Below are 24,750 nucleotides of genomic sequence, written 5' to 3' on the forward strand. Positions count from 1 at the left end.
CATTAACATTATACAAAAGCACTATTATCTAAATTGGAGAATGCTATATGACAAGGTGTTACTCAAAAAACAAATTACATCCCAACAATGTAACTTCAAATATATAAGAATGGTGCTCAGAATTGTATTACTTCCTTATAATTTCTCCAACCTTTTGACCACCTGAATTAATCTCATAGATTTTTAGATGGAAAATCTTTGCATTGTTAATTCTCACTTAGCGTATACAGTATAATATAATTGCTAGCATGCAGAGCATTTTCTCAAATTCACAATTACTACCTCAATCTGGAAAATGGGTAGAACATTATGACAATGTCTCAAAAATCCCCCCTAGCAAAGGGATGGAAAAAGGACTGGTTCTAAGTACCAGCTCTCAAGCTGGCTTAATTTTTTTTTTAAATGGCCATCAAACCAAGTTTCCCCAAAAAGGTTTTCAATCTGAGCAAGGCTCAGAATATTGGACTTTGTTTTCTAAAGATGGATTACCCGATGGAAAGATTTGATCATGGAAGTTGAGACAGTCAGCCTCAGTTCCTTCAAGATTGGAGTTTTTTCTGATCTCCAAGGAGGAAGTTTTCAGTCTACCCTAACCCTAACCCTTCATAAGCCCTATGACTCCTGCTGGAACAGAATTTTTTTCAAACTTGGCAGCTTTCTGATGAATGGAATGCTGGCTGGGGAATTCTGTGGTTGAAGTCCCCTCATCTTAGTTGCCAAGCTGGAAAAACATTGAAAAGGCTGTCACGGAACATATTTCAGCATAAATATATTTTTACAAATTCAATTTATTAGTCACATTTTAAGCCTCAATTTCTTCATTACTATGAAACAAATTAATCTACCTATCAGGCCAATTATTTTTTAAATTGAGCATTGACTCCAGTGTTGGAACTGGAAAACAATTCTTTTTCTAGCAATTTATATCCTCATGATACCTAGCCCTTGGTTTTACCATTATTGTGAACATCCACTCGAGTCGACTTGGTATTCAGTTCTGCTAATAAAATTCATCAAATAAATTGAATGTTGGATTGTAAAACACTTAATTGCCTGTGACTGAATAAATTAGGTACAGAATAACATATATAACATTTTTAATTAAAATAGTTTAATTCTGTACCTTTTTTTTTAAATACAATGAAGAAGCAAATATTCTAGGTTTATTTTTATTACATCTGAAAGTAATTCATATGATTAGGAAAGTATTTTGTCTTGAGATTTATAATTACAGCTTCCTTGCATGTCAATCGGAACGCTGCTCTTAATGCTTTAAGGTTGAAGGTAGATTAGTAGGAAAGGAAGAAAATCCAAGAAAAGTTACGATGACTTTTTAAGGGTCTTCTGCTTTTTTGTTGTGACCTTTTCCTCAGGTGAAACCAACAATTTAACTTAAATATTAGTATATATCAAAGCAGTTATTAATAAATGTAGAGTCTGCTTTCTTACAGAAATATCCATTAAGAATTGAAAAAATCTTTTATCAGGTAGGACTATTCACAGGATGTGGTCAAAAAAGACACGATGTTGACCACAACAAATGCAATGCCTTTTTTTTTATATGTATTGTGGCCATCATTTTGACTTTTTTTGATCACACCCTGTGGACAACCCAATGATGACAACTATGGATTTACTCATGGTTTCCTATATAATTGATGACTATAACTAATTAAAAATAAGAGGCTAATTTGTGACATGAAGTAGGAATAGCACTTAGACTTATATACTGCTTCACAGTGCTTTACAGCCCTCTCTAAACGGTTTACAGAGTCACTATATTGTCCCCAACAATCTGGGTCCTCATTTTATCTCTGAAGGATGGAAGGCTGAGTCAACTTTTGACCTGGTGAGAATTGAACCTGGAGTGAGCAGTGAGTTAGTTTGCAGTACTGCATTCTATCCACTGCACCACCATGCCGTGAGGCATTGTGATATCATCCCAATATCACTGTGCCTCATTAAAAATGGTGCATTGGGCTTTTGATTAGTATTAAATCCTAAAATGGCTGCTTGATAACTTTCTATTTCTTTTTGCCTAATTACCAATTGTACAAAAAAAATACTTAAAATGATTTGATAATTGTAAATTATAATTGACCATGTATGTTGCTAAAATCTGGAATTGTTAAGATGAAAGGAATTAGGAAATGTCCATTGTATGACAAAGTAGCATTTAGAACAGTGCTTCTCAACTTCGGCAACTAAACTGTGTAGGCTTCAACACCCATGTTGGCTGGGGAATTCTGGGAGCTGAAGTCCACACAGCTTAAAGTTGCCAAGGTTGAGAAGCGCTGATTTAGGACTATAGACTTTTGCAAACTAATTCAGTAGATACCTATCTTGATCAATATACCTTCCGCAGACCTGCTTCCTATACTATTGTTTCTATCCACTAGATACATATCCAGCCAACTGGTATTGTAAACTGAAAGATTAGATTAATCTTTATGATTTATTTCTTGGTCCTTCCACGTAACAGATTCCTTCTCTATGGACAATGGAACTGTAAAAGAAGATGCCTTTATACGCAGCTCTTAACTGAAAAGCATAAAACCAAAAAGAAAAGATTTCTCTTAAAAATAGTTTTAAAACAAACAAAAGAAGCCAAAGGCAGAAGAGAAATCTGTTTCCTTCAAGAAATGAGGAGGGGTTGGGTTGATGTGAAAGGACAAGGGCAGTACTCAGGACATACTTCATAGAAGCTTATAAACCACACTATTTGCATTTATCAAATATTGTTAAAGAGCATTCAGTCCTAGATTTAGACTAAGGAAATAGGAAATTACTCATTTTAAAAAGTATTGTATTTGATTTGCAGTTTAATCTACTAATAGTGCAATTTACTGAAAGTAGCCATAATGTTTTCACAGAATGTGTGTTACCTTTATTTTACATTTACATCAGCCAAAATCCTCTTTGCACTCCTTTTGCAAGAAGTGAAAGAGCCTACAGTACATTTATCTGGCACATATTGTTTACGTGCCGCTACTACCTGGTTATACCAGGAAGAGATCACATTGCCATTGCCAGACATTGTTGCTTCACCTTGTTTAACAATTTCAGTGGACATATGGTGCTGATTGAATTTCTGTCCGGGAATCGGAGAGAACGGTTCTAAGTGACCTAAGTTTAACTATTGTACAAGTAGTCTTCTGATAGCTAAGAAATTAAGAGTTAAATTAAAAAGAAACCAAAATACATCTCAAAAGTATGAATAAGGCAATCAGGCTGCTGCTGTTGCAATGAAGATGTACACATTCATTATTCATTATTTGATCTGAGAAATCTGGAGAGTCTGGTCTTTATAGCCAATTCACTTTGAATAATATACCAGTAATCAAGGCCTTTGATCTTTCCAGAAAGCTGTCCTATTACCCCTTCCTCATAATGTGAATGCATGTTCGTTACTGTATAAATGTGAAAACACTTATTGGCATTTAAATTTATAGCTTTCAGTCTTTTCCCTGAGTTGCCATTTGCGTATTTCTTTGAAATCCATCTATAAACAATTACAAAATTGTTAGAAGAAAGAGCTATTACGTTGTTTGTATTGTTGGCCTTTTTATTATGTTTTTATTGCTTTTAAAATAATAAAAAATTAATGTCATTTAATGCCATGTATTTTTCTATTGTTGCTTTCTTTTCAGATGTTTTGTTACACTAATAGAATTACTTTTACTAATATAATAATTATACATTTGCAAATCAGTGGGTGGGATTAAGGCTGCATACATGTATCAAGATACATTGGAAAAGCTTCTAAACAATGTACAAAACTTCTTTCTATAATATCCAAAAGCATGCACTGAATGCTACTATACCAAATGACAAATGTTATTTTATTTAAATTATTTTGATACTACTTCCCATTTAAGGAACAGGTTTACAGTTTAAACAGTTGGTTAAAGCATACTAAAGTGTTTTACAAAATAAAACAGCATCAAAGAAAAAACGGCATTTTTTAAAATCAACATTTAGCACATTACCAAAAGGCCTGGGAGAATGAAAAAGACCAGGCATAGTCCTATCATAACTAGCAAGGAAGACATTCCATAGTCAAGAGATTACCAAGGAAAATGGTAAATTTAAAGTATTTTTAAATTTTTGTTTTGCTTCAAAGCAAGAAAAGGAAACTGAAAAAGAAAAAATTAACAAAGTAAAATAATATACATGTATAAGTAATATACTTAAGAAAAATGTGAGTTTAAACAATTAAAAAGTGGAAACTGCAACATTTCATCAATGCAAAATTTTAAACTACTGTATTTTTCGGAGTATAAGACGCATCGGAGTATAAGACGCACCTACCTTTTTGGGTTGTTGTTTTTTTAAGTTTTTTTTTTTATTATTTAGCCAAACACACATACAAACATACAATGTATTTTCTTTGAACAGAGTATTTGGCTGGTTCTCAGATTTAAACAGTGTTTAGTCATTTCAATTAAATTTACAATTTCTATATTTCCTTTTTGCCATATTTATTCCTCATCTATTTTTTTAAAAAAGCCAATATTACCCTTCATTCTCATCTCTAATCTTAATCAAATTCCATTTTTCCCTTCTATATTTTTATTTATTTATTTATTTAAATTTATATACCGCCCTTCTCCCTTCTCCCTCTATATTATACCCTTCCCATTGTCATCTATTTTTGTATCCATCCTCACATTGCTTAATTATGTAATATTACAGTTGTTTAATACAAATTCAACATTTTTATATAAATAAATTAGTTATATAACTATCTTTTTTTGTATATTAATCAATATGAACATGAATATTCCAATTATTTTCATGCAATCCAATTTCTTACAAATCAATTAATTATATTTACCAATAATAATAAATCAAATAATTTTCCCCATATATTCCTCCAAACCACAACTTAACCATTTCTGCTTTCAACACAATATACAATTAATAGTATCTCAATTATTACAATTCCCTAGTTAAATAGAGCTTTTTTTCTTTTGTGTTTTAAAATCTTGAACTCTCCTCTTTTGCCCTAAATTTCCCATTGTTTGCACCTACCTTTTTTGGTGAGGAAAAAGAAAGAGAAATCTCTCTCTGCCTCATTTTATCATGTTGCAACAAAGAGCCTGCTTTACTTTCAGTTTCGTTTTTTCAGCATAGCTAGGGGGAAAAATCTGTTCCAGCACTCTTTGCAGCAAGCAGGAGAGCCCTGCGCAAAAAAGCTGAGAGCAAATCAGCTGAGAGTCGGGAGGCCGATCTAATCAACTTGTGCTAATTAACCTATGCTGAAGCTGAAAGGGGCTGTTTTTTCTTGCTGTTTGCTTGCAAGGAGATAAGTGCTGCGAGGAACAGGCCAAAGGGTGGGGGCCAGTGGGTGGGCAGGGCTACATTTGGTGTATAAGACGCACCTAAATTTTCACCCCCTTTTGAGGGGTAAAAAGGTGCGTCTTATACTCTGAAAAATACGGTAGTATGGCAGTCTTCCACTGAACTATATTCCACATTTAACCATAGCCCAAGCTTAATAAATCCAGACTTCTTCATAAATAGATAATTTTCAAATATATAGCAATAGCACTTAGACTTATATACCGCTTCACATACTGTTTTGTATGTGTCAAACCCATCTTTTGCTTCCTGTTGTGACTCCAAGCCTGTCCTAACAGAGGGAGAGGACCCAGAAGGTGAAGGAGAGGATTTGGCAAGGCCTCCCTCTCCAGGACCCTCCTCTCTGGCAATGCCTCAGGTTTCCTCCGAAGGCCAAGAGATATGCCAGGAGCAAGGCACTTCGGAGCAGCCACAGATAGAGAGCAAGCGGTATGAGTTTTGGCTGGATCCCAGACAGCGTCGGAAGGATAAGTGTGCGCAGCAGAGAAAGAGGCGTGGGCGGGCCAGAGATTGAGCTGAGTCACTGGACCACACCCCATAAGGGATAAAAGGGGGTGTGTCGGCTATTCAGGCCTTGTGACAGACAAATTGAAAAGCTCAGAAGTCATATTGTGTTTCTAGAACCCTGTTAGAATCTCTTTTTGGATTTCTTCGGACTGGACTTTGACAATTCTTTGCTTTGTGGTATATCGGACTGAGGAGAAAAAACCGCCCTTAGTGAGTAAAATCTCTTGGCAGGCAGTTCATGGGTCGCTGCCAAGACTGTTATCTTAAAGGAATTCCTGACTGTTTGATTCATTAACTCCTGGCTGTCTGTTTGTGTGTGTGCATGCAACGGGGACAGAACACTTACCCAGAAAACACAAGGGTTCCTCAATGTCAGCCAAAGGAGAAAAAAAGATTAAATACATTTAGTCAAAATCAGCATTTCTGTGCTCAACAAAAATTGGCACAAATATGTAATCTAAAATACATGAATCGTTCCTTGGCAGATAGTAAGGATATTTTTACTTGCCGCACTGAACATTTCTGCAATGCTTTGTGCATTCAGCATCTGTGAGATGGAGAATTCAGATCCTATCCTTTCTCCTCTTATCAGGAAGAAAGTCATATTTATCTCACGGTCACAATTCCATAGATTTGAAAGCTATTAACAGTTCTTCAATTTAGATGTGTCCAGCAGTGCAGTAAATAATATGCAAAATAAGGAAGTGTTTTGTCAAGTGAAAAACAGAACAAGCAAGATATGATAGTGGCTTCTTAGCTACTTCAGAGCTTCTAAACACCCTTATCACTTCATTTCAACCATTTGACATTTTTTTCTTCTAATCTTTCTGTTTCAAGAAACTACAATACTGGGTAGTAGTTTAACATTCAGAGAGACTGACACTTTTGAGAATCACCTATTCAGGCAAAAGCATTATGGCATTACTAGAAACAACGTTTACCCAAGAAATCTTGAACTCTGACATTATATGAAATACGAACTCTTTTTTTTTAATAAAAAGTTTTTTTTTTATTTTTTAAGACAAACAAACATATAATAATACATCAGTCCTTCCATGTGTCATCTCGGTATTTCTTTAATATGAACTCTTTAAAGTGACCTTTTTAGTTTTACATTTTTTTTGATAGGTTTTGATAGGTTAAAAATATTTCAACCACTGAATACAAATACAAATGATACAAAGCCTTTATACATTTATTTTTATTTCTACATCACCTTTATATCAATCTGTACAACACATTCAATAGTTTTGGTTGACAATTGTGTGACTTCATTTTCCCCTCCATGTGTGACATATTTGAGATCTGCAATTATTTATTTATTTATTAGTTCTATTTATATGCCGCCCTTCTCCGGAGACTCAGGGCGGCTTACAATGCTTTAAGCAATAGCCTTCATACTTTTGTATATACCTGCTTAGTAGGGCTTTTTGGCCCCCCCCTAAGCGGTGTTCTATTTTATACAAAGACAGCTTATTGCCCCCACAAACCGGGTCCTCATTTTACCTACCTCGGAAGGATGGAAGGCTGAGTCAACTTTGAGCCTGGTGAGATTTGAACTCGCAGGATTGCAGGCAGCTGGCAGCTAAGTACTACTTTAACAGCAGTTTTTAGTCTGCTGCGCCACCAAGGCTCTTTACTAGATCAGAGTAATGAAACAAAATAAATGTAAGAAGGCATAGCTTTGACTGTATTTGCAGCAAAAGCATATGCAACAAATATATTTTATTTTTTTATTAGATTTTATTCTGCTTTTATTCCTTTACAAATAACACAAGGCAGTGAACATACCTATTATTATTCCTTCTTTCTATTTTCTCCACAACAACCCTTTGAGATGGGCTGGGCTGAGAGAGAATGACTGGCCCCAAGGCAGGACTAGAACTCATGGTCTCTTAGCTTTTAGCCTGTTTCCTTAACCAATTGGTTAACTAGCTTTTTGGGTCAGAAAGTAAGGATGTGTGGATATTATTCAACTCCTAACAGCATTTTCCTCTATATCCAAAGTTACTTAGACCATTTTTTTCCTTTTCAACATCATTATATTTTATCAGGAAACAGGGCAAACGTGAAACATGGACCCATGCTGTGAATATTTTATACCTCCTAATAATCAAGTCTGAAACAAATTTATGCAATAATTTTAAAAAACCATGCAGGACTTACATGCTTACTATTTAATAAAACAGCAGTTACAAGCAGGATGTCCCATAAGTTGTTTTTTTTTTAATTTGTAATTAACACTTTGAGAGTAATTTAACTGTATCTGGTGCTACATAAGGACCCCCAGCACTACAACAGGCCAAAGAAGAAGCTTTGGTTTCAGGTTCTTCCGTATTTTGTCCTACAGTCTCGCAATCCAGGAACTCTCTTGAACAAACAGAGTTTTTCAAATATGAATTAAATTCATTTTTCTCCTGAAAATTTTCCTGATACTGCATTTCTTCTTTTGCGGAACTTTCAGAATCCCTTTTCATAGTTAGAAGTGGTTGATTGCTGAAGTCATGGTTCAACGATGATCCTGGAGGAAAGCAGTCTAGAGCTTTGTATTCTCCAGTGTAGAAAGTCTCTTGACCAGCAACGGCAATTTTTGCAGTAACATTTGCTTGTTTGAAGCAGTTTTCAGGATTCAGCAGTGGCAACTCATTCTCCCTGCAAGTATCCAGTTTCAAAATATTGATGTCATCCTCAGAAGATGAGTTCCCCAATATGATTTTCTGTTGAAGACAGGAAAAATGCAGATTCTAAGAATTTAAGCTTCCTTTACTAGTGAAAAGGGGAAAAAAACATCAGCAAAGAGGATGTAGATAGGAGAACAAAAAGAAACATAAATAGTTCTACTGCTGTTACTGTCCACATGGTTGTGGCAACAACAGAAAGAAGAGTAACTACTCAGATGGTTGCTTGTGTATCCTATGAGCCATTGCTTCTTCATTCCATCAGGCAAGCAAAGAAGGTTCCCCAGGCAACCTTCTGCCCTCTAATTACTTACTGTACATGATATGGTCATTCCTTCATGTGTTCACCAGCTTCAGTATGCAATTTAGCTAATGTGGCCAGAACAGAAGATACTGCAAGCTCACTCTTTGGGTCTCAAGGCAAGTTGTATTTACAGAAGGAAGGCAAGGTAGAGAAAGAAGAATGGGAGGTGGCAGCATTACCAAGGACAACCAATGCAATGGTTAGAGGCTATTTCCTCAATTGATCCAATCCAGTGATGGGTTTCAATTTTTTTTCCTACTGGTTCTGTGGCGTGGCTTGGTGGGCAGGGCATGGCTTGGTGAGCATGGCTTAGTGGGCATGGCAGGGGAAGGATACTGTAAAATCTCCATTCCCTCCCCAATCCAGGGGAAGGTTATTGCAAAAGCCCCATTTCCTCCCAATCAGCTGGGACTTGGGAGGCAGAGAATAGATGGGGTCAGGGCCAGTCAGAATTTTTACTACCGGTTCTCCGAACTACTCAAAATTTCGGCTACCAGTTCTTCAGAACTGGTAAGAACCTGTTAAATCCCACCCCTGATCCAATCTCATGGCTACACATCTCAAGGGCTGACATGAGACATGTTGTGGCTTATAGACTGTGACAGTTATGGCTAAAAATGAATTGGAGGCTCATCATTTACAGTGATTTACATTACATTTAGCTATTAGCTGTACAGTTTACATTACACTTAGCTATTTTTTCTATGCAAAATTGCACATGTTTTTTTCAATTATCTCCAATAGTAGAGATGAAGAAGATTTGACAAAGTAAAATCCTTGGCTGCAACATTCACGTTGCATTAGGACTAGGGAAAATTCTGGGCCATCACACTCATTTTCTCACAGCCTGTTTGCCCAGCAAAAATCAATCCTTACCTCAGATATAGCAGGACAACTTGCTATTACAGGATGTGGAATCTGAGGCCAGCATATTCGTTTTATCCTGATAAAACAAAAGCAAACAGATTTAGCTCTCTAATACTTGCATTTGATGACGTCTCAAGAATGGAACCAAGAGGCTTGATCTTCAACCCCTGCTTTATGGGTTTTCACATGGTTTGGTACTTTCTCCATTTCTATTTGATGTCTACATGAAGCCTCTGGGTAAGATCATCCGTCACCATTGGATGACATATCATCAGTATGCTGATGATATTCAGCTGAATATCTCGAACCATGTTGAATTAAGTGATGCCACAACTTCCCTCTTTAGGCTGGAGGCTGTTAAGGTCTGGATGAGGAGCAATGAGCTGAAATTGAACCCTGGCAAAACAGAATGGTTTGGGGACTGGGTTCTGGTTTATAGGGAATTGTCATCTTTGATCCTTGATGGAGTTGCACTGCCCCAGATGTTCCTGGTGCATAATTTGGACTCACAACTCCTGCTAGAGAAGCAAGTGGCACTTGTGGCTAGGAGGGCTTTTGCACAATTGCAGATTGTCATCAATTATACCCTTTCCTGGACCAACAGTCCTGCTCACATTCATCCATACCCTAGTCACCTCTTTCTGTTGGAGATGGGAAAAATGTAGATTCTAAGAATGTAAGCTTCCTTTACTAGTGAAAATGGAAATAACCATCAGCAAACAGAATGTATAGTAGATGGTGGGGGGAGGGAAAAACAAATATTTCTACTGCTCTTACTGTCCACATGGAAATGGCAACAACAAAAAGAAGAGTAACTACTCAGATGGTTGCTTGTATCTACATGACGCTCTAAATGAAGATGAGTAATGTGGTTCACATGGGGCTACTCTTGAAAAGTATCTGGAAGTTTCAGTTGGTCTAAAATGCAATGGCCTGCATGCAAGTCTAGATTTGTACCCTTTGCCCTCTTGTGGAAGCTGCATTGGTTGCTGATTTGCTTCCAGATCTAATTAAAGGTTTTTGTTATCATCTTTAAAGCCCTATGAGCTTGGGGCCAGGTTATTTGTCTCTTCCCAGTTACATCCTCCCAGCAAATTGAGGAGCCGGGATCTATCATGGGTTCCCCCATTAAGGAGGTCCATCTAGTGGGACCAAAAAGAAGATTCTTTTCCATAACGGTCCTCTCCCTGTTGAACATTATCTCTTCAGAGATAAGAGTGGCCCTAACCTTGTTAGTCTTTTGAAAGGCTATTTGTCTGCGCGCCTGGAGATCCCAGTCTGATACGGAGCCCATCAAGTAACTTATCTGAATGTTGTCATGGGGGGAGGGGAGAGAGATGGGATTGTTTGGGGTTTTGAGATCTTATTTTTATAAGCCACTCTGAGTCACTGTGAGTTGAGTATCCATATAAATCTTTTTAATAAATAAATAAAGATTTTATTTGGTCCTCCTAAACTGAAATATTTGGGGTATTGTTACTATTCTGAGGGAACTTTGGGTACTGGTATTCCCTTCTTGATAATATAATAAATAGAATAAATTATAATATAATAAATTAATGTAATATAATATATAATTAATGTAATATAATATTTCACTTGGTGTTTGGAGGACATGTATACAATCGTCCAACATTCTGAAGAAGTTCCAATTCGTTCAAGGTACTGTATCAATAAATATGGAAGGGGAGACTTCACCTGGTCCCTGCTTAAAGCTAGCTCCTAAAATTATTTTGTATATAACCCATGGAACCCAATATTTGGACATGGGAAGTTGGATATGGGAAAGCTATGTTTGGGAAATATAAAGTATTGAATCATTCAAAGCTCCTTCAGTTGAAAACTGCAACCATCTGGAGAAAAATGAACACTTTAGATTGTGTTTAAGAAGGAGTTTCATGTAAGTAATGAAAGGGGAAAAGGCAAAGAAGTTGGATTGTGATTTGCAACAAGCTTTGCCACATAGCCTCATCTGAACCTAGTAATTTAAGCAGTGCTCACTTCACAAAGTGATATAAGTGAAAAATAATTGCAGCACTTTCACAGATGAAAGAAAAGTAAAAAAAAAAACAAAAAAAAAACAGCGTTGAACTATTGAAGACTGAGATTATATATTAGATTAAATAATAGCCAAAATAAATACTTGTAGAGGCCTGGACCATATTATTGTTTTTTTCACATTTTGTTTTCAATCATTTAAAAATATACTCACGTTTTATATTTTAGAGCCCATAATAGTCCAAAACTTAAAAAGCATGTCATGAATATTCCAATGAAGACAGTTGCAAGAATAATGTCTGTTGTACCTAGAGGAGTGGGCAATCAAATTAAAATGTCAAAATTCCAAATATTTTAGGTCAAAACTTTCTAGAGACATTTTAGACACAGGAATCAATGAAACCAATGGGATTGAACCCTTGAGGTCACATCCAAGAGAGAAATACATATTTGTGCAGATAACTGAGCTAAGAATATGGCTCTGGCTTCTCCTTACTTTGAACTGGTTCAGCTGGTTATCGTGACTAAAATATAACTATTCTACACAATCTTTAGCGCTCATTAACCTGTAAAAGCAAGACATTAAAAACACCAGGCTGTTTAATGTTTCTAGCTTTTCCAATTGGAGACGAAGATTAACATTGTCTCATTTTCACTCATCTTAAGCCGTTGGATTCTTTCTAGTTAAAAACAACACAAACACGTCTTATGTAAAAATGATATATGAAGAGGAAAAACTATTTGCCTTGAATAACTTACTAAGTAGCTTAGTAAAAAAGTACATTTCATTTCCCTTTGTTCCTCCAATGATGGTGTTTGCCTTAATCCAAGCTCTGTAATTGGTGTTGGGCTGCAAAGACTTCAGGTTGTACTTCAGGATACTGCTGTCCACAGTTTCTTCTATTAAGACATAAATGGAAGGTTAAGTGGTCATCTCACCCAGCGTAGAAGAGCTGCCATCCGTTCAAGCCTCTTTCATCCTTCATTCATTCCAAGTGCTTTTATGCTACTTCACATATCTATGTGATTTATAATAAAAGGCACGGGAAACTCCCTCAGCAATTATGCCTAAAACCTCTTTCTACAGGCCATTTCCTTGCTCTGCCTTTCACTTTGCTTTCCTTTTAACCACCACTCTCTGAAACATATCTGAACAGCTCTGGAGTATAAAGCTAATCAACAGGGAGGTAGTGTGAAGCATAGCTTCCAGCTTCCCGGCTATTGAAAAGAGCATTTGTTTAGAGGACAGATTAGGAAAGCATATTGTCAGCACTTAAGTGCTGTAAGTAATATCCTATTGAGTTTACACTGGAGCAGGATATTTACAACTGCTATCGCTTCAGCCATTCTTCCATGATATTTAATTGGAAGATGCACATGTGCACGCACACACAAACACACATACGTTTTAAAAAATGATTTTATTTACACCCTGCCTTTCCACTAAATTGAGCATGATCAATAGCACCCCCTCAGGCTGGCTGATAAGACTCCTTCAGAGTCCCAAAGGTGCTTTTTCAGGAGGCAATTGGACTTTCTTGTTTTTTATTTTGAAGATGTTTTGCTTCTCATCCAAGAAGCTTCTTCAGCTCTGACAGGATAGTGGGGAATGGAAGGATATCCCTTCTCCACTATCCCGTCAGAGCTGAAGAAGCTTCTTGGATGAGAAGCAAAACATCTTCAAAAACAAAAAAACAAGGAAGTCCAGTTACCTCATGAAAAAGCACCTTTGGGATAACCATGACCTGGATAATAATAATAATAATAATAATAATAATAATAATAATAATAATAATAATAATAATAATAATAATAATAATAATAATAATTTTATTTCTATACCGTCCTTCTCCCGAAGGACTCAGGGCAGTGTACAGCCTATTTAAAATCACAAACAAAACAATGATATAAAATTTAAAATAATTAAATAAATGGCTCAAATTTAAAACCCCAATAAATTTAAATACCCCAATCCTACAGACTCCTTCAGAGCTATTTTATTTCCCAATAGATATCTGCAAAATAAGATAGTTTCACAAAATCATGGCTTAGAACTAGTCAGCTTCTTGTCACTTAACTGTTGGCTCACTAGGAATCTTGTCCTAAAATATTTGGAATCTGACATTTATTTTGCTTGCCCTTCTTGCCCCTTCCTCTAGGCATAACAGATGCTGTCCTTGCAATTATCTTCACTGGAATATTGATATCATGCCTATTAATTGTGGCATCCCTGGGAAAATGGATTCAGCCATATTTGGGCTTCAAGAGCTGGACTAAAAAAATCTAGTTAGCCGTTAGATAGAGCAAAAAGATTCAGAAAATTAAATTCAATTGCCCACACGATTTGTTAATTTGCTGATTGCAAAGGTGGAGATGTTATTGGTATGCTAATATTGTGTGTTTGAACAAAGTGACAATTGAGACACTTTCACATAGCACTGAGGCACTCCAGCATTAATTTTATATTTCTGCATCATTACCTGAATTTGACAATTTAGCTTATCTTTTTCTGATCTAAGTATGATATCTAATCCTCATTCTAATCAGAAGCTTTGCAGATCTTTCAAGTGGTCCATTTTCAGCTTCAGCTGATCTAGTATTCTACTCACAGGTGCTTAATATGGAACCTTATGCCTTGAACCTTCTTTTAAAATAGGGGTGTGGAACTCAAGGCCTGGGGGCCACATCTGACCCACAAGGTGTTTAGATCTGGCCCGCAGGGCCGCCCTGCAAACAGAGAAAGACCGGCCCGCAGTGCCTCTGCCAGTGAAAATGGAGCTCAGGTGGGCTGTGTGAGGCCCTCTCAAGCTCCATTTTCACTGGCAGAGGGTTGCAGGAGGCCATCGTGGCCGAAAATGAAGTTTGCAAGGGCCACGGGTGGCTCTCCCAAGCTCCATTTTTGTTGTCAGAAGGTTGCAGGAGGCCATCACAACCAAAACGGAGCTTGGGAACCTGTTTTCACAGGCAGAGCGCTCGGGCCACCACAGGCACCCCCAACATGAGTGATGTCATGCTGGCCATGCCCACTCTGGCCACACCCACCCCGGCCCCCCAAGGTCAAACACAACCCTGATGCGGCCCTCAGTGAAATCGAGCTTGACACCCATGTTTTAAAACAACTTCTCTGATTTTTATACAGTATGTGACAAAAACCAGTTCACCTTGCTGATTCTGCTTTAAAATACAACTAAAATTGCCTTCAGAAGCTACGGGTGCTCCATCACAGGAGACTTTCAAAAAGAGACTGGACACCAGGGGGTTGGACTAGAAGACCTCCAAGGTCCTTTCCAACTCTATTATTCTATGCCCGTGCAATTTGTAGATCTGCAAGTTGATCCATTGGTGTACCCCTGTAATTTTCAAGTAGCAAAGAGAAGAGAATTTTCAGCTACAGAAAAGTTGCTGGGATAAAACTGCCTTCTCCTTTGAAACTACTTAGCTTTTTCCCCTGCAGTAACTGTTTCATGGATGGGATTGCTAATTATGTTTGTTTTGTGTGGTGGCAAATTGAGTGGCTTGTTGTTGCATCCAAAAGGTCCTTTTTCTGATGCGGTTTTCCTGATACATGCTACAGAATCAAAAACTACTTAAAATATCTACCATCCTAACTGTCAAATAGAAATTTGGCTTCTTTAGAATCAGTAAACAGCCTTTTTTCTCCCCGTTCTTTAAAATTAACCTAATATCTGCTGTAGCCAAGAATGAGAAAGGTCCAAGCTCGTGATAGAATGTCTGTTTGTAGAAATAGTTTAGAATGAGGCTTCCTTTCTGCTCTGCTTAAGTCATTGCAATAATATGCAACCATATTGCATCTATTATAAACACTGTGAGCCATCAAAAACCTTTGATTTTAAACACACAAGGGTATCCTTGTCTAACCTTGCAGATTTGACTAATGACAGCCTCCTCCTATAATTATTTTTTACTGGGCATTCCTTGGGAAAAGCAGCCAACCCATAGGGTAAAATAATGCCAAAACTATAAAGCACATCATTGTATAATGACATTACTATAAAGCCAGGGTTCTATGGAAATTCTCAGTCATCCATGTTGCAATATTTTTCAGGATCAGACTCAATAAATTTAGTAAGAGTTAAAGGTTTAAATATATCTCCTTTTATTTACAATAGGCATTCTATATTCACTGAATATTCATAGGTAGAAGCAAGTAAATGGGGGCAAACAGCTCCTTATATATACAATGGGTGGAGCTAGATGTGGGAGTGGTGAATCATGAATACATTAAGAAGTGAAGAATAAGTTAACCCCTGATACCCCGTTCATATATTATTTACACATTATAGAATAAGGCATTTACATCTGACAAATCCCCCTCTAAATGCCGATTCGTTATACAACACCAATTACATTCAGATTCAGGACAGTACAAAACATACAATTTAGAAGTTAAGTATTTATGCTGCTTGGCAGGTAAAGGCTTTGTCAATATGTCAGCTAATTGTTCTGAAGTTTCACAATGCACAGCTTTAATAAATCCATCCTGAGATAATTGTCTCACATGTTTAAATTTTATATCTATGTGTCTGGACCTTTGTCCAATGGCGTCAGATCTGGATATTTCGATAGCTGCTTTATTATCTTCACGCATAATAAAAGGTAAAGCAGGTTTTTTCCAAACATCTGAAATCAAATCATTAAACCATACAAGGTTATTTGCAGCTTTAGATAAACAAACATATTCTGCTTCTGTCGTTGAAGTGGCCACTAATTCTTGTTTACCAGTACACCAGTAAACTGGACAGTCATTTAAGAGGAATATATAACCAGATGTACTCTTTCTACATGATGTGTCTCCAGCCCAGTCTGCATCTGCATAACATGTAAGCTTTGGTTCTTTATTATCGTTAGGTTCCAACATTAAACAAAAGTCTAGTGTACTTTTCAGATATCTTAATATTCTTTTAACAGCTTCCCAGTGGTACATTGTTGGCTTGCTGACATGTCTGGATAATAAATTGAGGGGTAAAGCGATATCTGGTCTTGTCCAATTAGATATATAAAGAAGTGAACCTATGACTGATCTATAAAATGTGTTATCTTTGAATTCAGGGGATGATTCATCAGTATTTCTTAGAAAGTCAGTTTGCATAGGAGTATCACAAGGTTTGGCATTACTTAGATTGCATTTATTTAAAAGCTCTATGATCTTATCTCTCTGAGTAAGTTTGAATCCTCTTTTTGTTTTATTAATTTGAACACCAAGATATTTGTTTACTTTGCCTAAAGATTTCAATGAAAAATGTTCATTTAGCTTAGTTACAAAGGTTTCTCTTCTCTCTTTATGTTTTCCTATGTATAAAATGTCATCCACATAGATCAATACAAATTCCATGTAATCATCACCCTTTTTAACGAAAAAACAGTTATCAGCAGTGGTGGCATTGAAGTCCATGGTTTTAAGTACTTTTACTAAGCAATCATACCATCGTTTACCAGATTGTTTTAACCCGTATAAACTCTTGTTTAACAACCAAGTCTCATTTCTGTTTGTGTATTGACTGTGGGGTGCTCTTACATATATTTCCTTATCTAGTTTTGCGTGTAGGTACACTGTCTGTATGTCATATTGGAATACATCGAGATTAAGTGCTGATGCTACCACTAGAGCTGTTTTGACACTCTCGGTTCTTACTGTGGGGGAATACGTGTCAGTGTAATCCTCCGGATATTTCTGTGCATAACCTTGTGCAACTAGTCTAGCTTTGTATAGGGTATTGCCTCCCTCTAAGTTCTTAATTTTATATATCCACCTGGTACCAATAATTGTTTTATCCTTTGGTGCGATTGCAGGTGTAAATACATTTAGTCCTTGTAAGCTTTCCATTTCTTTTTTCATTGCTAATTCCCATTTTTCTTTTTCTTCACGAGGGAGTTTTAACACTTCCTCATATGTATTAGGTGTCTTTGACTCATCATCCATATGCATTATATAGTCTTTATATTTATTTGGCATCTGATTTCTGGTGTTTCTAATTGTTTTTTCAGGTTTACTATTGTTATCATGCAAATATCTTGCTTCCTTTTTAGTTAGTGTGTCTGTCTTTATTTTGTGTTGGCTATTTGTCCATGTTTTGGTTTTGTTTTTATATTTGTTGATGTTTTGCTTTTCTATGGTCCCTTTCTCTTGAGATTTTGTATCTTTGTTGTCACTTGGAAATATTTCATTAAGATGTATTTTAGACCAGTTGGCCTGTTCATGGAATACAGCTGTTCTGGAGACTATAAATTTGTTATTACTATCAATGAATCTGTACCCTTTAGTACCTGTCTCATATCCCATAAATCTGAGTCTTCTGGACACGTTTTCTCCCTTTCTTCTCAGTTGCTTAGGTATGTGTACGTCTGCAGTGACCCCAAATATGTGCATGTGTGCCAATTTTGGTTTTCTATTATACATTACTTCATATGGTGTTTTATTTACAATGCTGGACCAGGTTCTATTCTGTGTGTAATTGGAATAATGTAAGGCTTCTGACCAGAATTGTTTGCTTAAGCCAGCATCTTCCAATGTGCATCTAATCATGGTTTGTAATGTTGAGTTCTTCCTCTCTGCAATCCCGTTCTGGAACGCAGAAAATGGACTAGACGTGTAATGTAACATTCCTCTGTCCTTTAACCATTGGGAGAATTCTTTAGACATGAATTCACATCCCCTATCTGTCATAATTTGTTTTATTCTGATATTGTGTTGTGTTTCTATGCGTTTATAAAATTCTTTAAATTTTTGGAAGGTTTCGTCTTTGTGTTTTAATGTATAGACAAATCCATAACGGCTATAATCGTCTACTATGGTTAAGAAGTAACGTTTTCTATAAGTGATTGATGGAGTTAGTGGACCAACTAAGTCCATGTGTACTAAATCAAAAATTTGGTTGGTTGATCTGATGGATTTTCTTGGTCTGGGGCTAGTCTTTAATTTTGTAGATTTACATACTGAGCATTCCAAATAGTTTTCACAATTTTTTATTTTGACACCTTCTGCGTGTTCAGTCATTTTTTGTACTACAGGAAAACTGGCATGTCCTAACTTCCTATGTAAGATGTGAGCACACTCATCATGAATTGGCTTACCTATTTTTGGTTTTTTTTTATTGTGTACATCTTTGTGATCATGAGATATTTTACATTCATCATTGTCACTGTTGCTAATGTTTCCATCATCTACTTCAATACAATCTTCCATATTTGAATCAATGTTGTGTAACCATTTTTCCTTTGTTATCAGATAAGGTAGGCCTCCTTTAATTATTACAGTGCCTATATCTATTTTATTTTTCTCTAAAGTTGCCTTTCCTTTAGAAAAAACTATGTTAATATCAGAATCTCTACTTAGTTTTATGGCACTTAGTATGTTATGAGGTATTTCAGGTATTAGCAATACCCCCTCTATTTTTCCTAGACCTGGCAGTATTACATTCCCTCTGCCTAATACTTGAACCTTTTCTTGGTTAGCTACCTTTATTACAAATTTATCTTCTATAAATGAAGACAATATATCTTTGTTATTAGTGGTGTGATTAGTTGCTCCAGAATCAATAAGCCAATTACTATTTTCATTCTGCTGTGTGTTAGTGTTGTCTTGTTTATTTAATCCATTCAATGAACCAGATTTTCTATCCTTTGAATTATCTCTGCCCCCTCTATTGTCTTTGTAATTTGGTGGGCTTCTGTATCTATGTCTATCCATGGAAGACTGTCTATAATTGTATTTGTTTCTATATTCTGACCTATGTCTTTCTTTTGAAATTTTGGGGCAATCCCTTCTATTGTGTTCCCTGGATCCACAGTTATGACATTTAAATGTTTCATTATATTTTTCTTGGAAAGCTACTTTCCTATATGTTTTGTGTTCTATGTGATTGTTAGAACGATTCCTTCTTGAATTGTCTTCTGCTATTAATTTATTGGATAGACTTTCTATGGATAAGTATCCTAGATTGATTGTGTCTAAATGTGACATATAATTGTCCCATGATGGATCAAGTGAGTTGATAATAACACTTTTCATTGTTTGATCTGAAATCACCTCCCCCCTTAAATGCAGCTCAGCTCTTATTTTGTTTAAAGATATTAAATGCTCACTTATGGAAACCCCTGGTTTTATCCTAGATGAAAAGAAATCTTTAGACATCCTTGTGGTGGTAGCTACACTGTCACTGTAAAACAAATTGAACATGCATTGAATAATTTCTGACACAGTCATATTTTGCTTAATGCTATGATACATTGCAGGAGACACGCTAGATATTAATAAGAAAAATGCTCTATGGTGTAAGCAGTCTATTTTTAGAGTCCAAGGTCTTTTTGGGGGACTAGTGATAAAAAACAGTAAGTTTTCCTTCATAAAGACAACCTGGAGCTGCTGATACCATTCTTGCAAATTAATGCCATCTACCCTTAGCTTTGGGAAGTCACTGGGTAAATTTCCGACATTATTAGGTCCATTACTTACAACCTGAGGTAGTCCGTGGTCTCGCAAATGCAGAAAGTTACAAAACGGCGTGGGGATGCTCGCAACGAGCCTGCACGGTCTCCTCGCCAGTTCATGTCTTCCCGGACCGTCTGCGTAGTCTTGCGCATGCGCGTTGTTCATTTCTTCCACGGAGTCGTCGTGAGAGGTTCTCCTCGTTGCGGCTCGCTCGTTCTGCTCCTCCTCAGACGAATTGGTCTCTGGCTCGATTTTGGGAGTCTTGACGATGGCGGCTGCTCTTCTTCTTCCTTTGACGGCGTTGGTGCTTGCTTCGGTCTGTGGCGTGGGACGGTATCGGCAGGGCTCTCTGGGTTCGGGCGTCGTCGCTCTCGTAGTCAGAATGGGAGCGGGCAGGTCTTGAGGCATTGGCTTGCCCGCTCGCTTCTTCGTTAGTTTTTTTGTTATTTTTAGTTTTGGTCCAAAGGCAGCAAAAAGCGTTTTCATTGCTGATTTTATTTGATTGTTTGTTGAATCCTCTTCACTTTCCGATTCTGATTCTTCAGAGGTGTTAGAGTCTTCTTTTTCATTTTCGTTGTCTGATGTTTTTCGCGCCAGAAATTTTGAATTGAGCTTTCTGATTGGCTCTGCTTCGCTCACCCTGGAGGTCTGTTGAAACCAAGATGGCTGCCATTCAAAATTTCGCGCGGGATCACCGGTTTTCTTCTTCACAACAATATTTTCTGTAGTCATATCACTCACTATTTTGGTGTCTTTTGATTTTTCATTAGTGATGTGCTTCTCTCTCGCTGCTCCGCTGTTCTTCAGCATATCTTGGAGGTTCGCGATGAGGCTTTCATCATTCTTCTGGCTTTTCAATAGTTTTAATATTTCTGACCTGAGTTCGTTATTCTCTATTTCGATTTCCTCCTCATCATCATTTTCATCTATTATTTCTTCGTCTTCAGTGGTGTATTCTTTAGATTCTCTCGAAATCGCATTTGATTATTTCTTGTTCTGTTTCTATTTCTTTGCTGTATGCCCTGGTGTTGGGCCTATCTTTCTTAGACATTTTTAATTTTTATTGAGTCAATCAACCATCCTCTGCTACCAGCTTGTTGCAATATTTTTCAGGATCAGACTCAATAAATTTAGTAAGAGTTAAAGGTTTAAATATATCTCCTTTTATTTACAATAGGCATTCTATATTCACTGAATATTCATAGGTAGAAGCAAGTAAATGGGGGCAAACAGCTCCTTATATATACAATGGGTGGAGCTAGATGTGGAGGGGTGGTGAATCATGAATACATTAAGAAGTGAAGAATAAGTTAACCCCTGATACCCCGTTCATATATTATTTACACATTATAGAATAAGGCATTTACATCTGACAATCCAGGTCATGGTTGTCCCAAAAAACAAAGTCCATTTGCCTTTTGAAAAAGCACCTTGAGGATATAAAGCTAGATATTTTTTCAGCAGAGGTTCTCAGTTTGTCATTTAGTGTAAACTAGGACCATCCTTAAAGGTAAAGGTAAAGGCTCCCTCGCACATGCGTGCTAGTCATTTCCGGCTCTAGAGGTGGTGCTCATCTCCATTTCTAAGCCAAAGAGCCAGCGCTGTCCAAAGATGTCTCTGTGGTCATGTGGCAGCCATGACTAAATGCCAAAGGCACACAGAATGCTGTTACCTTCCCACCAAAGGTGGTCCCTATTTTTCTACTTGCATTTTTAACATGCTTTTAAACTGCTAGGTTGGCAGAAGTTGGGACAAGTAACGGGAGCTCACTCCATTATACGGCACTAGGGATTCAAACCGCCTAACTGCCGACTCTCTGATCGACAAGCTCAGTGTCTTAGCCAATGAGCCACCACATCCCCAGGACCATCCTTGAGTAACCACAAACACCTTTCCTACAAGCTTTAGAAAAAAATTAGGAAACCAAAAAAATATACTATGGAAGCAAAGAACATAAGACCAAAAAGAATTAGAAGAAGCTGACTCAAATTATTCCAGGCTATAATGTGTCTTAGTGGGGGTTCATGTACAGCCCTTTCTGCATTATGTTAAGTAGAGATGAGAAAGCAGAATATACAGTATCTTTAGAACAGGTTTAGGATTAAGTAGGATTAACTTGAACAAAGATAGCTAGATGAGACAAAGAGACAGAGGCAGAGACAAAGATACTACGAGAAATGATTTTAAAATAGTACCAAGTTAAATAAAGGCTATCTCAGAGTAAGGAAGCATACATTTTAAGTTAAAGCACTGGTAATAGTTGTTCTTTTTTCAGTTTGTATACATACCAAAACGTTTGTTGCCTTCTTCATAAATTATAGTATAGTTAATAATCACACCATTTCTGTCTGCTTCTGGAATTTCTTTCCATGTTATGATAGCATAATCTTTACCGGTATTTTTCACTTCAGCCTGAGGGCCTGTAGATGGGACTAAATCATACAGAGTAACTTTAACAATTTCAAAATAACTTAGCAGTTGGTTAGGAAATAGTTCTTCCAACAAATTTTAGTAATCTTAGTTACATTAATCATACGCACATCATTATAGTAACATTATATATAATACACTCGTCTTTCAGCTTCTGATCCTTTCCTTTACATACTGATTTTAGAATATTATATAGAGATATGCATAAAAATATTCCCCCTTTCTAATTTCTTCCTCTATTCTAAATCTTAATAACACAAATCTTATATTAGTAAGTGTTCTATTTCTATCATCTCTTGCCCGTTTTAATATTTCTTGTTGACTTTTGGAATGTTTTCCATATTTCCACCTTGGGATTTTATATAAATTACATTAATCAAACTCATATCATTATAGTAACATTATAAATATTACGATTAAAATTGTTAGCATTGTAGTATTTGCTCCACCATATATATAATCCATCATTTAATTATTCAACATTTTAATACACATTACCAAAAACTATAACATTATTTAAATATACATAATACTATCATCTTTCAACTTCTAATCTATTCATATACCTACTGATTTTAAAATATTATATAAGATTATATTTACCAATCTTTTCCCTCTTTTTAATTTCTACCTCTATTTTAAATCTTATTAGCAGAAATTGGTACTACAGTGGTTTAAAGCACCCTGTTATTAACACAGCTGCCTGCAATTTACTGCAATTTACTGCTGGTTCGAATCTCTCCAAGGCTCAAGGTTGACTCAGCCTTCCATCCTTTCTAAGGTAGGTTAAATGAGGACCCAGTTTGTGGGGGCAATAAGCTGACTTTGTATAAAATATACAAAAGTATGAAGGCTATTGCTGAGCACATTGTAAGCCGCCCTGAGTCTCCGGAGAAGGGCGGCATATAAATCAAATTAAAAAAAAAAAATTATATTAATAGGTATTCTATTTCTATCCATCATCTCTTGCTCATTTTAGTATTTCAATTCTTGTTGATTTTTTTGCCCTGCTTTCCATACTCCTCCCTTGGTATTTTGTATCTCCATGCATCATTCATATTTAATCTAAGTATTCCCTATGTGTCTACCTCTATCTCTCGCTGTCAAACCTTCACTATGTCTATCAGTGTCTCTATCCTCACTTCAGGAGTGTCTTTTTGTTTAGTCAATTCTATTTTTGGATCTCTTAATGTGTAATCTGCCTGGTCTATTTCATCCATTTTGTTTATCTCTTTCTTCTCCTTGTCTTTTTGATTCATTTGTTGTTTTATCAGCTCTATCGTTTCCTCTGTTTTTTCTATTTTCTCCTCTATTTCCAGGGTTACCTGTTCATTTTTTCAATTGCTGAGCTTTTTCTGTCTCTCAACTATATCATGCATCAAATCCTTTATCTCCCTGTGGTTCTTTGTTATGGTTTCATGAATACTTTGAAACATCAATAATATTTCTTTTTGAAATATACTTATTTTTCCGTGTTGAAGCATTTTGTCTTATTTTAAGTCACAAAGTTACTGAAGAATCTAACAAACTCTCCATTGTCTGTAACACCAAAAAGCCAGTATTAAAACAATTCTCTCAGTTTCAAAATCATTCCTCAGGATACACAGTATGTATCGTTCTTTGTAGTTCTCCACCAGTCAGTTTACTTCTTCCAAGTTTCCCAATAAGTCTTTTTTTTCCTTTAATTTTCCTTCTTTCACCTCTTTATACAGTTATCAGACAACATTTATAGTCCTAAATGATCCAACAGGTTTCGCCATGTCTTCATAAGCCATGTAGTCAACTCTTTGATTTCAATGATAATTCCAGGTATTTGTAAGCCACTTTACTTAGCAATCTTCAAAAGTCTCAAAAATATTCTCCTTCTTAGCCATGAAGCAAATAGATATCAGACATTATGCAAAGAGAAAAAAGAAAAAAGAAAGCAAAACAATCTTCCAGATGTTACTTCAAGGACATTTCCAGACTTGTAAAAATATAGTGTAGTTTCTTTCTTTCACCAAAAGATGGCACCATCGCCTTTTCAAAGCTATATCCAATTTAAAAGCTAGAAACCTATTTCTGTTTTTGTTCAAGCAATTTTTTCCCAAAAATCAACCAAATGTTTCCAGCATTTTAAAATGCCTTTTCAAAATATTGCCAACAGAGTATTC

The 24,750-nt window shown here is 36.3% G+C and overlaps 1 protein-coding gene across 1 annotated transcript in view; it reads right to left on the bottom strand.

The window, feature by feature from the left end:
- Positions 1-8,108: 8,108 nt before the first annotated feature.
- IL31RA (interleukin 31 receptor A) overlaps positions 8,109-24,750 on the bottom strand; it is a 35,882-nt gene continuing 19,240 nt past the window's right edge. The window contains exons 10-14 of the mRNA XM_070935879.1: positions 22,456-22,599; positions 12,478-12,618; positions 11,933-12,026; positions 9,730-9,796; positions 8,109-8,588 (exon numbers count right to left, since the gene is read on the bottom strand). Coding sequence (XP_070791980.1) covers positions 8,109-8,588; positions 9,730-9,796; positions 11,933-12,026; positions 12,478-12,618; positions 22,456-22,599 — 926 coding nt within the window. The remainder of the gene's footprint in view (positions 8,589-9,729; positions 9,797-11,932; positions 12,027-12,477; positions 12,619-22,455; positions 22,600-24,750) is intronic.

This window comes from Pituophis catenifer, unplaced genomic scaffold (genome assembly GCF_029215685.1).
Source record: "Pituophis catenifer annectens isolate HBS135680 unplaced genomic scaffold, rPitCat1.0.hap2 SCAF_2, whole genome shotgun sequence".
NCBI lineage: Eukaryota > Metazoa > Chordata > Lepidosauria > Squamata > Colubridae > Pituophis > Pituophis catenifer.